General features: G+C 34.9%; 1 protein-coding gene across 3 annotated transcripts in view; it reads left to right on the top strand.

The window, feature by feature from the left end:
* The window catches only part of LOC141520739 (cytochrome P450 2C23-like), a 40501-nt gene that overhangs the window by 16139 nt on the left and 8876 nt on the right, over positions 1–15486 (top strand). Inside the window, exons 2-6 of one of the 3 annotated variants that reach the window (XM_074232525.1) lie at positions 1605–1809; positions 5374–5536; positions 5859–6008; positions 6481–6641; positions 12027–12203. In XM_074232525.1, coding sequence (XP_074088626.1) covers positions 1630–1809; positions 5374–5536; positions 5859–6008; positions 6481–6641; positions 12027–12203 — 831 coding nt within the window. In that variant the 5' untranslated portion in view covers positions 1605–1629. Of the gene's footprint in view, positions 1–1539; positions 1810–5373; positions 5537–5858; positions 6009–6480; positions 6642–12026; positions 12204–15486 lie in introns of all 3 variants that reach the window. The other 2 variants (XM_074232524.1, XM_074232526.1) reach the window with 2 other exon arrangements.

Raw genomic sequence — 15486 nt, 5'->3', positions numbered from 1 at the left:
AATTTTCTATTTAGTTCTGATCTTTTCATCAAGAATACCTGAAACTCAAAAAAGGGGGGGGGGGGCTGGTGGGTAGTGGATAAAGCACCAGCCTTGGAGTCAGGAGTACCTGGGTTCAAATCCAGTCTCAGACACTTAATAATTACCTAGCTGTGTGGCCTTGGGCAAGCCACTTAACCCCATTTGCCTTGCAAAAACCTAAAAAAAAAGAAAAAAAAAGAATACCTAAAACTCCTCTATTTCATTGAATATCTTCCCCTCCCCACTGCCCCAGGATTATACTCAATTTTGTTGATAGGTGATTCTTAGATGTTCTAGTTCCTGTGTTATTCTGGTTATGACTTCATGATATTTGTTATGTTTGTCTGTTTTGTGGGGGTTTTTTACTGCTTGCAATATATTCTTGTTGACCTTGGAGCTCTGGAATATGGCTATAGTATTTTTTGAAGTTTTCATTTTGTGATCTCTTTGTGGAAGTGATCAACGAATGCTTTTAATTTGTATTTTAATATCTGGTTCTGGAATATCAGAGCACTTTTCCTTGACAATTTCTTGAAAGATGGTGGTATTGTCTATAAAACAGAAAAGAAAATCCTAATGAGGAAAAAAAGCATAGTAAAGAGAAATGGAGGAAATTCAAAATCAATTCTCTAATCTTTCAATGAGAATATCAATTGATCTAATAAAATTAAAGCTACAAATTGAATAAGAAAATAGAACCCTATATTCTCCTATTTATAAGAGTTGAACAGAGACTTCTGCCTACAAAATTAATTAAAAATATCAAAAATTGAAATCATGTTACCTGAAAATAAATTTAGATAAAGATAAATAAGGAGAGGACATTCTCTGTAATCATCAAAGAAAATAATATTAGTAGTCAACATATATTTTGGAAATGCCATATTAATAATAAAGAAAACTAACTGAATTATAAAGTATAATTATAGCTTCCTTCTAACACTAGCAGAGATGGGGTACTTGCCTCCATAGTTATGGCATATTGATTTCAATTAATTCATTTCAATTCAATTAAACATTAGCAACTGGGAATTGTGGAAATGACAAGTTTACATACCATCTATAATTTATAGGGTGCAATGACCCTGAAACTTTCAGATATATAACAGTCACCTCCCATTATTTGTTGTCAGAGAACTGTCATAGAATACTCAATAGAATACTCAGTGACAAGGAGCTGATGTGATGTCTGTGACTGATAGGGTAACCAGCTGCCTAACCAAAGCTATTCAATCCAATAATCCTGGGGTGTGGGGGGAAAATATTAGTTCAACACCCCCATAGGACAACAGAAATTTGATTGCTGACAATATGTGTCATCCAACAAGGTGAGCTGGACAAAATTCTTCTGTACTCTCACTTTCCTTGTGCTATTTAGGACCAGGTTAAATTCAGGAACAGATTTCAAAGCACCAAATCTGTAGACATTTCCTTTATAACATCTTCATAGATAAGTTAAACAAAGTTAATGGAAAACTAATTCTGTTTGCCTAAAAGGACTATCTGTTTGTTTACTAGGCATTCCCACCCCTTTTTTTCTGTAAATGATTACAAAATAATTGTAATTGATCTAATACTCTAAGAACTGGAGGACCATCTCTCAGCAAAATGGATCCTTTGGGACTCACCACTACTGCCCTCCTGGCTGGTGTCCTTTTCCTGATTTTCTTGTCTCTATGGAACCAAAGATTCACAAGGAGGAATTTACCACCAGGTCCCACTCCTCTTCCCCTTATTGGCAATATCCTGCAGGTGGATTTGAAGAACATTGCTGCATCACTCTCACAGGTAAAGGAACTAAATTTGGGATTTGGTTCCTAGTTTCTTGTATTTTGGGGAGTGACACAAAGGCTTTAAATGAATTTCTGATTCAGGATTCTTGGTGATTTAGAGTCCTAGATCATGGAATGCATGAATAAGTTCTGAGTGAAACTTCCATTACCAATTATATTAAGGCACACAGTGATTTTTTTTTTGCTCAAATTTCCATAGCAGCAGAAGAAATTAAACAACAGTACTAAGTATTAATTATGTGTAATGCATCAAATTGGTCTCTTGGGATAAAAAGGTAAAAACAAATCATAAAATTAATGAGAACTTCAGTATCTACTCTGTCCCAGACACTGTTCCAGAAACAGGTGAATGAAGCAAACTCTCTTTGAAAAGATATTTTTCCTGTCATTCAGGAATAAATGTTGTACTAGATGGATACCAAAAGAAAAATCATAGATAAGTAAACAGAAGGTAATGAGATGATAGAGGAAGTTTTTGTAATTGGAGTGTCTCAAAATAAGTTTTAAGAAAGAGAGGCCACCTAAGCATGACTTTGAAGACAGTATTGAATGAATCCCAAGTAAGGGAGACAGTCTAGGCAAAGACAAGGAGTTGCAAGATAATATGACTAGCAGTAGTATAGTTTAGCAAGAATGTACCACTTGGGTTGAGGGTAAAAAAATATATCTGAACAATTAGTTTGAAGCCAAATGAAAAATTAGGAAAATAATTGGTAACCCCGTAGGCTTTTGAGTGGAGAAACCACACGGTCAAAACTGTGCCACTGGAATAGTGTTATTAATTGTGTGGATTATTTATTGTAAAGGAGGGAATACTAAAAGCAGGGGACTGAACTTGGAGATCAGCAAAAGAATGGATAAAAATATCATTCATGAAGTACCTACTATATTCTTAGTATTGTGGAGAATACAGATTAAAAGATTTCAGCTGCTTGTCAGTTGGAAAGCCTTTTGCTCCCCAGGACAAATTAACAAAACAGGCAGTAGTACAACACATTTAATGTCACTTACACTGATAAAAATCATAGCTTTTATGATATGATTTTTCATTCCCAAAGAGGATCATGACATCAAGGAAGGTGATATCATGACTTACAAGTGAATTCAAGGAGGGCTGTGCAAAATCTCCAGTTTCACTCTCCCCTCAGAAACCATCTGGGTCCAGAGTCAAGATATAGATCAAAACAACCTGATGTCCCTGATGTTGATGTTATTGGATGAAATGGGAGACCTTGATCTTTTTAAACTAAGGTTTTCCCATGTCTCAGTTTGTAGGAGGAAACACCAGCTTGGTGATTAAATTTTGATAAGAAATGAGAAAAAAAGGATGGTTAATTTTAGTTTAAAAACTCAATCTTGGTGGGAAAGACCCATAGGTTTCTTTCCCCACCCCCCCAAAAAAGAAACAATTGCTATGTACACTCACTCTGAGCCATGAAATCCCAGACAATGATCAGATGAGGCTTGGGAATAAACCCTATTTTTTTTGTTTTTTAGATTTTTCAAGGCAATGGGTTAAGTGGCTTGCCCAAGGCCACACAACTAGGTAATTATTAAGTGTCTGAGGCCAGATTTGAACTCAGGTACTCCTGATTCCAAGGCCAGTGCTCTATCCACTGTGCCACCTAGCCACCCTGATAAACCCTATTTTTTGACCAATCAGTGAGAGCCAGAGTGATTTGAGTTTAAGGCATAGTCCTTAATAAAAATGAAATCTAGTCCATAAAAAGCACTATATATTATTCAGTTTCATTGAACAAAATTTACATTGATTTAGGCAGAGCAGTACCTATATGGACAGAGAGAGAGAGAGAGAGAGAGAGAGAGAGAGAGAGAGAGAGAGAGAGAAGAGGGAAGGGAAGCAAAAACAATGGAAGAAAAGAAGAAGGAGGAAAGGAAAAAGGAAGGGAAAAACTTCATTGCCCAATGAGAACATTCACAAAATAAGCATATTAAACTATATTAAATATAACTGTGTAAGGTAATATTTGGAGGGGAAGGTACTAGCACTTGGGGAATGGGTAAGGAACAAACTTGAGTAGAAAGTACCTAATGATCTAGATTTGTGAAAATTAAAAATTCTAAGAATCAGAGGCAAGGAAGGAATGCATACTGGCCATGGGAACTAAAAAAAGTTTTGCAAGACTAAGGGGACGGTGCATAGTGTTGCGTGAAAAATAGCAAAAATATCAATTTGTCTGAACCATGGAATAAATGAAGAGGAATAATGGTGTTGAAAAGTTTAGTTCTAATGAAGTTGAGAAGTATCAAAGAAACTCCCACTTGATCCTAGAGGTAATAGAGAACCATTGACTTTTGCTGAGCATGGGAGTGAAATAGTCAGCATCTACCTATGAAGTTGTATCTTTACCAGAAATAAGGAATTTTGGAAGAGAGTGCCTTTTTGATGTAAGGATAATAAATTTTATTTTGTACTTATTGCAAAAGAGAAATACTAAAAGCAGGAGATTGAACTTGGAAGTCATCAGAAGAATGGATGAAGGCATCATGTTGGATTCCTATTCATATTCAAGAAAGATAATAGGCAACAATGCGCAGTTGTACAGTTTCCTCCATAGTGATTATGAAATTACCAGGAAGCACAATATAGAAAGAAAAGACAAGTTGACCCCATACAGAACCATGAGAAAATTCATGGATTTGTGATTCAATATGACATAGTATCCAACAAAGGAGACTGAGAAGGAATAATTAGACAAGTAAAAAGTGGTGTGTGTGTGTGTGTGTGTGTGTGACAGAGAGAGAGAGACAGAGAGAGAGAGACAGAGAGCTAGATAAATCCAGTTCACATAGATCATGTGGGAGAAGAGGGTAGTCAACAGTGTCAAATGATGTGAATGATCTAGAATGGGGGTAGTTATGTGATGTAGTGGATAAGGCACTGGCCCTGGAATCAGGAGGACCTGAGTTCAAATCCAGCCTCAAATACTTAATAATTACCTCACTGAATGATTTTGGGCAAGTCACTTAATCCCATTGCCTTGCCAAAACAAAAAAAAATTCTAAAATGATATGGACTGGGATAATACCATTAGATTTGGCTATTCAGAGATCATTAGGAGAGAGCAGTTGGGGTTGAGTGTAGATGGCCAAAGAAATACTATTAATATTTCAGAAATGAGATGATAGGGAACATATTTTTGTTAGGAAATGGCAATCACCTCTCTATTCTGTGTAGTTTTTCCCATGCCCTTCCATAAATTTTCCTTAGGTTATCTACCAAACATTGACCCCAGGCCCCTTGCCTTTTTTTTTGTAATCTCTTTATACTGAATAGAAACCAATGGAACTTACAGGGAATCATTTTCTGAGAAAAAATGTTGTTCCATAAAATAATGGGAATTTCTAAGAAGCAAATTAGAAGGAATGAAAATATTACTTTGTTGCTCCACAGCTTATGCCTTGTATACCCAGAATTCATTAATAACACATGATCCTATATATGCATAGTTAACACATAGGTACACCTGCTTATGGCATGTTAGGAGATAGTTATGGGAGTAAATTCCTCAACTTATTTCTTGGAATTTTTTCACAGCTGGCTAAAAAATATGGCTCAATCTATACTATTTATCTTGGAACTCAGCGTGTTGTGGTTCTACATGGATATAACATTCTGAAAAAGACTCTAATGGATCAAGGAGATGGTTTTATGGACAGAGGATTTTTACCAATATTTGAAGATACATTCAAAGGACAAGGTATATGTTGTTCCTTCAAGAGTCATTAAAAACAAAGGGGTATGACAGAGCATATCCAGTAAAATGCAGCTTCCATCCCTGGGAGCTATAGTTACTGCTTTCAGGTTTATTGTTCTAGTTTCAGCACCAAGGACAAGATAATCATGAGGTAGGTACCTAATCCCCTGCCATGCATTTTGATTGAAATTTGACTAAGAATAAACTTGTTCAATGAACTAAGTAAAAACAAAACAAAAACAAAAACATGGCTACCATATACACTGAACCCTCAACCACCTCCATTGTTAGAATGACCAATGTCCTCCTTTTCTCCTTTGTCTAGGAATTACTTTTAGTAGGGGAGAGAAGTGGAAACAAAACCGCAGATTTTCCCTCATGACCCTGAGGAACTTTGGGATGGGGAAGAGAAGTATTGAAGAGAGAGTTCAAGAAGAAGCCAAATGCCTAGTGGAGGAGCTCAGGAAAACAAAGGGTTGGTTTTCAGTTCTGGGCATGTGGGGTCCAATTGCTCAACCATTCCCAATCCTGCTTTGGAGGTCATTCTAAGGTTATACCTCGATTCACTGATGAGATAATCACTCTGCTGCACCAGAGAGCTCCCTGCTCTGTTCACATTCTTGGGTATTATCAACTTATATAGCTTATTTATTTTTTCTTTTTAGTTTTTGCAAGGCAATGGGGTTAAGTGGATTGCCCAAGGCCACACAACTAGGTAATTATTAAGTGTCTGAGGCCTGATTTGAACTCAGGTACTCCTGACTCCAGGGCCGGTGCTCTATCCACTGTGCCACCTAGCCACCCCTACGTAGCTTATTTATAAAAGATAAAAGAAATTGTCCAGGGAAACAACATTCACTAGATCAATGTCCAGTTTCTATATGATTGAAAACATTTCTGTTAAAGCTGATCTTTCTCCCTTTTGGGGAAACTATTTTCAATATTAGGTCAACCTACTGATCCCACCTTCATCCTTGCCTGTGCCCCATGCAATGTAATTTGCTCTGTTCTCTTCCATGATCGATTCAAGTACAATGATGAGAAATTTCTCTATCTGATGAACTTGTTAAATGAAAACTTTCGGTTGCTCAACTCACCATGGATACAGGTAAAACCACAGCCATCTTCTTATTCTATAGTGGTTTGTTGAATTTCAGTATAGAATCAGTGTACCATAGGAAGGACCACAAAACATGTCAGAAAACACACATTCACATGTGATAAATTTAAGAACAATAACATCATACAATATCTTTGTTTCTCAAAAAAGTTCCAGGTACATATTCTATTCCCAGTAGGCAACTGAATTAGATCTAGGTCAAACAAATATTTATGTTATAGAGAAACACATCTGATTATAGTCTGAGATATCCCAAGAAGAATACTCTCCATACATATGACCAAGGTGAATAGTTTATCATCAAGGAAACTACCCAGACCATTTCAGAGAAATTAGTGAGGAAAGCTGGTCCGAGCTAAGTGAGAATCCATTTAGACCAACAGTCTATGGATTCTAAGCATGTTAAGGCCTAGCCTATACAATGTATAAACATGTAGGACCAAAACTTTAATTCACAGAAACCAAAACTAAAGTCCCTCAACCAGCCAAAAACAGAATTTCTTTTCTTTTACATGTGTTCTCTTCCACTTACAATCTGGGGAATCACTGTAACTAAACTATTCTATAGTAGAATGCTATGTTGTTGGGGATGAGATCTACTTCATTTTTATCTATATCACCATAGTTTAGGACAGGATAATTCATGGAGAACTGAATAAATACTTGATGGATTTGATTTATGTAATGTAAATTGAATTGATTGGATACTTAGGTATTTATTTGTCTTTTTTTTAATGTTGACTTCTCCAAGATAAGTAGATTTTCCTTCACTCAAATATCAGTTACTTCTGAATAAGGATATAATATTCTTTCTGCCTTCTGACTCCCTCCATGGGTAGCACAGCATGAAAAAAATGTTTTGTTATATTTGCCAATTTAAGGTTATATTTGAGAAGACTTATGAAACTCTTGGGATTTGTGCGGAGTGGCTAACCACTGCTCTTTTGATCAGGAGATCACAAACTTATAGAATTTATATTAAGATAAGAAATAACTGGACTCATAAAGAATGACTCTGAAACCTTGATCAGACACTTAATAGTTGTGTGCCCTTGCAAAGTCCCTTCACCTCTCTCATCTTGAGTTTCCTTGTTCGTAAAATGTAAAAATAACAGTAATTATCTACCAAAGTTGTTGTGATACTCAAATGAGCTAATATATATAGAACACTTTGGGAACTGATGCAGTGCTCTATAATGGTAGTCATTGTTGCTATTACTGTTATTACTGTTACTGAAGAAAGGAGGAAACTGAGATACAAAAAGGGACATGATATACTTGAAGTGACCCTGTATGTCACATAGTATGCATACTGACCCAGAGCTTCTGACTCCACATCTAATTGGTTTTCCACTTAATCATTCTCTGCTAAAGTACAGATAACCTCATCATCACAAAACAGATGAGCACATAGGAAACATGAATTTTTAGCTTCTTTTAAATCCTTTTGCCAATATTGTGTGATTGAGCACCATGGTCAGCTCAAGTATCCTTACTCTTAGCAAGGACAATAAGAGCCGATAATTTTATGAAATGATGACCATCTTCTATTTTATAGGAGACAAAGACTATTCCATTTTTCACTCACTTCCCCTTCTCTTTTTATCTGATAGTCACCAAAGTCAACTAGAGCTATAGAGATAAACAACCTAGGCTTTCCCAAGAGGAACAAAGAGAATCCTGATTGTCAGGCATTTAGACCCTCCAAATATGACATCACTATATTCACCTTGATTCACATAATACTCCCTTTCATGTACTGTTTGGCTGAACCATACTGGACCATACTCTGTCCACACCAAACCCTGCACTTCTTTCACATTGTGACCTTTTTTCCCCCCTGTCCTTATTCCTTGAGTGTCCCTCTGGTTCCCTTTTTGCCTATAGAATTTCTCCCCATTCACTATTGTCAAACTTAAATGCTGGCTTCATCAATCTTATCTTGGTCCCTCTATCCAGCAATCACCTTATGCCTCTAGATCTCCCATAGGATGGTATGCACATCCTTCTGATGCAGCAATAATATAACATGTGAGTCATCCATGTGTATTTGTTTTACTCCCTTTCTAGAATATAACTCCATATTGGTGGGGGTGTTTTTTATTTTTAGAAACTTTACATCTCTCTGAACATCTAACATATTTCTCTAAATTGAATAAATACTTTGTGGATGTTCATTGAATTGATCTAAATGGACTAATAATTGAACACTAACTCATTTATTTGAATTTATAGTGCAAAAGCTCATCATATAGCATACTTTCTGACTTCCTTGCTCTAAAATATACATACAATACTAAGGGCACACCCTAGTTTTTCCAATATGAAAGTCTTTCCATATTGGTAAGAGCTTGGAGATGCTTTGACAACCCAAGGCCATCTCCATAATGGGACTAGGAACACTAGAAGAATTGAACTAAAGGAAACATCAATTACTGATTAACCCAAAACTGCTTTTTCAGTTAGTAAGTTTTCCAGAGTCATTAATATTTCAGTATGACACTAACAAAATGGAACATCAAGTGACAGAAAGATGAATTCCATTAAAAATACAGAACACCTAAAATACTTGGGAATTGACTTACAAATATGCACAGAGAAGTTGTTAGAATATAACAGCTTACAAAGATCCACTTATGGAAATGAAAACTGACCTAGATAATTTTAAATAATTAGATAATTTTAGATAATTAATTGTTCACAGAAAGGCTGAATTAATATGATCAAAAATACAATACTTCTCAATTTATTTATATAATGCCATACCAATCAAAAATTATTTGATATTGCTGGGAAAAAATGAATAAAATTCATCTGGAGGATAAAATGTCAAGAACCTCAGGAAAATCATGCCAAAATGGGAGAAAGAGAATTTAGATCAGTGAAATAGAAGAACTATAGTACAATTAAAAATCAGCTTACCTAGTAGCCTAGTATTTTATATGCCAAAAAAAAGACAGAAAAAGACCAAAAAAACTCCAACTACTAGAGTAGGAACTTATTATCTGAACAAAAAAAAGTGTTGTAAAAACTTGAAACTCTTCTAGCCATTTAAAAAAATTCTAAATCCAACACAGGAAAGTCTATACAAAGATTAGTTTCGAATGTATATATGGCATATATGTGTTCATATATGAATAGACATGTATTTGACATATGTACATGGCATATAGAAATATAAAGAAGAGAATACTTTTCAGATCAGTAAATTAGAACAGAGTCCATGAAAAGCAGATTTAGAAAATCAAGGAAGATGAAAAGAGCAATCTTGAGACAGAAAATTGAAAATTGTTAGCACAAACAAAATCAATGCAGCTACAATTATAAGGAAAATGTCAAAGCTACAAACAGCTATATGAAAAGTGATTGCAAATCATTAATACTTGGGAAAGCAAAAATTGAAGGAAACTCACTCTCACTTGACAAAGATAATAAAATAAATAAAAGGACAAATATTGGGGAAATGTCAGAAAAACTGGTATATTAATAGGATGTTGATGGAATCCTTCTAAAAAGTCACATCGATTTGTGCCTCAAAAATCAGTTAAGTACTCAAAAAATAATCTCTCTTAGTTTTAACCCCTATAGACATCAGAGAAAATGAAAAGGACTTACATTTACAAAAATACTCATAGCATTTTTTCTGTGGTAAAGAACTAGAAAGTGACAGACAGACCATTCAACTTGAGAATGGTTGAAATATTAGTAACATTGATTTGATGGAATAGTAATTTATTGAAAGAAATAGCGAAAATAACCATTGCAGAAGAGCTTGATAAAACTTGTATAAACAGATGCAGAGGGAAATAAATAGAACCAGATCATTTAATATAATAGCAACAACACTGCAAAAACAAAAACTTTGAAATGCTAAATTAATCTTATCAGTGCAATGACCAACATCGAATTTGGAGGATTAATGATGAAATATGCTACTCTTTTTCTAACTGAGACATGACACACTGAATATGCAAAATCAGACAAATATTTTTAGATTTAGGCAAAATGGGACTTGTGTCTCTCTTGACTTTTCATATTTATTACAACATTTTTTAATATTTTAAATTCAAATGGTAGGAAGAGACTGTTAATTGAAAAGCAAAACAAAATAAAAAAGAAATTGATTTTATATTTTCTACTCTAAAGAGAAACTTTTTCTTCCTCTGACTTCAAGTGCTGAGCTTACTTGATAATTATAGCTTTTTTTTCTGAAGTCTCTTATTAAAAATGCCCTCCCACAACACACAATCTTTACTAGGGCTTGGCAGCACTGTGCTCTACTAATGACCCATCTTTGGAGGAGAAAGAAGCATTGTCTTCTACCCAGGTTCCTCTCTCTGTCCCAAGATTATTTGAGTCAGAAAATTAAGATTGTTACTCCTTGAACTTCAAGGAGCTAGTGCCTTCTGAGTTACTGTGTTTAAACCTGAAACTTGCTGTTTTATGGCTATTAGAGATTCCCCCTCTTTCACACTCAATACCACATCTTTCCTGAATGGATGCCTTTAAAAATTGTGCCATTTTATTGCACATTAAAAATGGTCTCAGAAATTGGCCTTAAATAGATTTTTTAATTTGACAAATTCTAATTTTTCCTTCCAATTATTTCAAAATTTATTTAGGCAAAGGTAAATATCATATGTTGGAGGAAATCTTGGAAAACCAGTATATTGACAAACTGTTGGTGTAGCTGTGTTCCAATAATCTGAAAATCAATTTAGATCTATCACTTTCAAATGAGTACATCATGTATATCTTGTGATCTGGAAATCCCATTATTTGACCACTACCTTGAGATAGCTACAAAAAACATAATAGAATTCTACTGTGTTTTTATAAATTATGAAAAATGCAGCTCTACATTTGGGAAGACTTTATGAATAAATATTAAACGAAATGAGTAGAACCAATTTGCATAATGATAAAAAATAGAAAGACAAATGTCATGCAAGGCTTAAATACTCTCATCAAAGTAAGAACTCAGCATGAATCCAGAGGAACCACAATGAAACATGCAGCCTTCCTTCTAAGAGAGAGGAGAGATGGACTCAAGCTATAAAAATTGAGATGTATATTTTTGCTATTTAGAAGGCAGGGATTTGTTCTGCTTGATTATATATATATATATATATACATATATATATATATATATATATGTGTGTGTGTGTGTGTGTATGTATGTATGTATTTCAGGGTTTTGTTTTCCCAGTGTGTAATGAAGATGAAAGAAAAACATTTTTGCTAGTAAAATATTTAATTAAACTTAAAAAGAAATGCAATGCCTTTGATAGCACATAACAGTTAATAAGTAAAGATATAAAATTGATTCTATATCTGCAAATTCATTTGTGTTTGTTTGGGTTTGGGGGGAAGCTCTATAATTTTTTGCCAGCATTCAGAGTATACTTCCCTGGAAAACATAGAAAACTTTTTCAAAATCTGGAGGAAATTAAATGTTTCATTTTGGAAAACATAAAGGAGCACCAAAAGACACTGGACTCCAACAATCCTCAAGACTACATTGACTGTTACCTCTCCAAAATGCAACAGGTAGGATACATAGAAGAAGCATTTCCTCATTGAGAGAGGTTGATATTACAAGGTTTCTTACAGGCCATTCTCTTCAAAGTACCTGAAGGAACATTAGAGAATCCTGAGTCCCCAACGATGTCATTGACTTTCTTGTAAATGGGCTTCGTTGGTCTGAAGTTGTGCCTTATCTGATCATTGTAAAGGAAATGGGATTGGAAGAGTTCTTCTTTGCTGGGTGATGAGCTGCTTATTTGGGCTTTCAGGCTTGGAGGGGGATGTTTATTGTGGAATAATAGTGGGAATCTATTAATAAACACTAAGTGCCTACTACATGCCAGATACTTTACTAAGTGCTGAGGAAACAAAAAGAGGCAAAAGATAGCCTCTTCCCTTAAAGAGTTTACAAAGTAATAGAAAAGATGATATGCAAAAATAAATACTGACAAAATGAGCTCTCAGCAAAAGAAATGATATGTAGAAGAGGACTGGAGTCAGGAAATTGAATTTGAAGTCAATTTTAGACACTTCCTAGCTGTATAACCCTGGGCAAATCATATCACTGACTGCCTCAATTTCTTCATTTGTAATATGAAGATATAGTCGTTGTCTTCCAGGATTATTGGGAGGATAAAATGGTATTTTTGCAAAGCGTGATGTTAACTTTAAAGCAGAGTTAGTAGAAGGCTCAGTGGATTGAACATAGGGTCAGGAGTTGGGAAGACCTGATCTCAGATCCAGTCTCATACACTTCCTAGCTATTTAGCCATAGGCAAGTTTCCTAAACTTGATTGTCTGAAAATGGATCCACTGCAGAAGCAAACATCAAACATTCCAATTTCTTTACCAAGACAACATGAAATGGATTCATGAAGGATCAGACATGAGTGAAATGAGTGAACTACAGCAGACTACAAAATTTAAAGCATTTATAAATGACAGAAATTATCATAAATGCTCGATATAACTAGCTTCCATCATAGCAAAGTTAATTCATTTGGGGAAGAGGGCAGACTTTTTTTTTCCTTTTCATTCCACAGAAAAACGAAAGATATAAAAGCCTCCCAGAAACACATAAACTGATCCATAAAACAAATGAAGCACTAATAATATCCCATTCTGTTCTCTGACAGGGCAAATTTACTCACAATTGCCATCAGGATATCCAGTGAACATTCCAGTTATCCCTTAACTAAGTTCGAATTCTACATGGCTCCACTCAGACCAATAGAAGAAGTGAGGTGGTGGTAGGGATAGAGTACTGAGCCTGAAATCAGAAAGACATCTTCAATTCTGGAGTCAGACACTTTATAACCCTAGGCGAGACACTTTATATCTGTTTGACACTATTTCTTTAAATGAAAAATGGAGAAAATAACAGGCTCTATATCTTAGGGCCATTGTAAAGGTCAAATGAGATGATCTGTAGGGTCTTAGAATAGGAACAGTCACCTAGGAGATCTTGATGAATGCTTATTTCCTTCATTCTTTCACAGTCTAATACAAAGGAGTAAACCTCCTCTAGGAAGGTGCAATCAAATTGGGAAGGGTAAACAGGCAGTCCCTTTTCCCAATGGATCTGAACTGTCAAAATAATTCTTGCTAATGGGGGACAGATATAGCATGGAGGAAGAGAAATCAAATTTCTTCTTCCCCTCCCTAACTGACCCCCCCCCAGGGTAGATATCCCTAATTCTTTTATTTCTCTAGTCACACCACAATTAACACAGTTCAGTATCTTCTTTCACACAAAGACAATTCTCCCCTAAGAGCTCTCCCAGCATCAAGACTATCAACCCATTCTCCCCAAAACTGTGAAGCTAACATTCAGTAAGTGCAAAACTCACTGGATAATTCCCATTTTCCAGGAAGTTTCAGTTTCTAAGAAACAACATAAATTCGTCTGTTTGGCATTTAATACCCTTCACAACCTTGCTTCACTCTCTCTTTCTAGGCTGGCTACGGATTTCCCCCTCACACCCTCTTTGCTCCTGCCAAACTGGTCTCCTTATTTTTCTCTGTAAATAATAGCCCAACTTTTGTCTTAGCCTTTATTCAATATGACCTCCATTCCTGGAATGGTCTTGCTCACTTTCCTCAACTCTTAGCAACCCTAATATAATTCCACACTTAGCTACTACCTCCTTCTAGTAAACTTCCTTTATTCCTCCTGCTGTTAGTGTCCCACCCCAAAATCTCTTTGCATTTATTCTGTATAGACCCCATGCATACTTATCTTTAAATGCGTCATATTCCTTTAGGAGAATATAAATTTCAAAAAAGTTAAAGATAGTCTTGTATTTATTCTTTGCTTTTATAACCAAACTACTTAGCAGTTGTCTGGACCATCATAAATATTTCTTTCATAGCTATTCATTGAGTGATTTAATACACTGATAAAAAATATTAAACAACATGGAACTCAACATAAATCTTGAAATATTCACTAGAGGCATTCTTTCAGGTTGATACCAAGAATCATTTTTAGCCCATTCCTAGAAATAGTTCCACTTTGTTCCTTTTGTCTTTATATAGTTATCTTTATTTAAGTGACCCTAAAGCAATTTTTTTAATAATAGTGTTTTTGACATAAAAGTATAATCATATCAATCCCTTTGCTTAATCTTTTGTCGTTAATTTATTTACCTCATACTTGTCTAGTTTGAAGTATTCTATTAATTACCTGACTCACTTTACAATTCTTTTTTAATAAAACTCCCCCAAATTCTCCTTTTTTATGCCAATCTTCTTTTATCAAATATTTATTTCCTGTTACCTAATAAAAAAAAAAGACAATCAAAACCTTTGTTAACAGATAAACATAATCAAGAAAAATCAACTTCCATATAAACCATGTCCAAAAACATGTATAATAAACTCCTTCAACTCTTTCACAGTAGGCAGGTAGCATAGATAACTGGTCATCTGATTCATGACTGATAATTGAATTAAGATGAGTTCATTAATCATTCAGTCAATTTTATCATGCATGATAAGGTTCATACTTGTAGGATTACTTATTAAGTGCTTTAACCCAATCTTGTTTGATTTTAATATAATTGTTTTCTAACCTCATCTTTGATTTATCAGAGAGAAGGAATATTGCTGACCTATCCAAATTTATTTTCCTTGATAGGAAAAGAGCATTGTTTTCATTGTTCAGCATGCTTGTTTAGTGTTGAAAACCTAATGTATGATCACTACAGTTCTTGATGTATTAAATTTGATGCTTCATTCTTTTGGTTAACTTCTGAATTCTATCTATATAGAAATATACACATACATGCATACATATATATATGCT

The sequence above is a fragment of the Macrotis lagotis genome, chromosome 4 (genome assembly GCF_037893015.1).
Source record: "Macrotis lagotis isolate mMagLag1 chromosome 4, bilby.v1.9.chrom.fasta, whole genome shotgun sequence".
NCBI classification, from domain to species: Eukaryota; Metazoa; Chordata; class Mammalia; order Peramelemorphia; family Peramelidae; genus Macrotis; species Macrotis lagotis.
The sequence above is the reverse complement of the archived record's forward strand: the minus strand, read 5'-3'. Positions and strand labels throughout refer to the sequence as shown.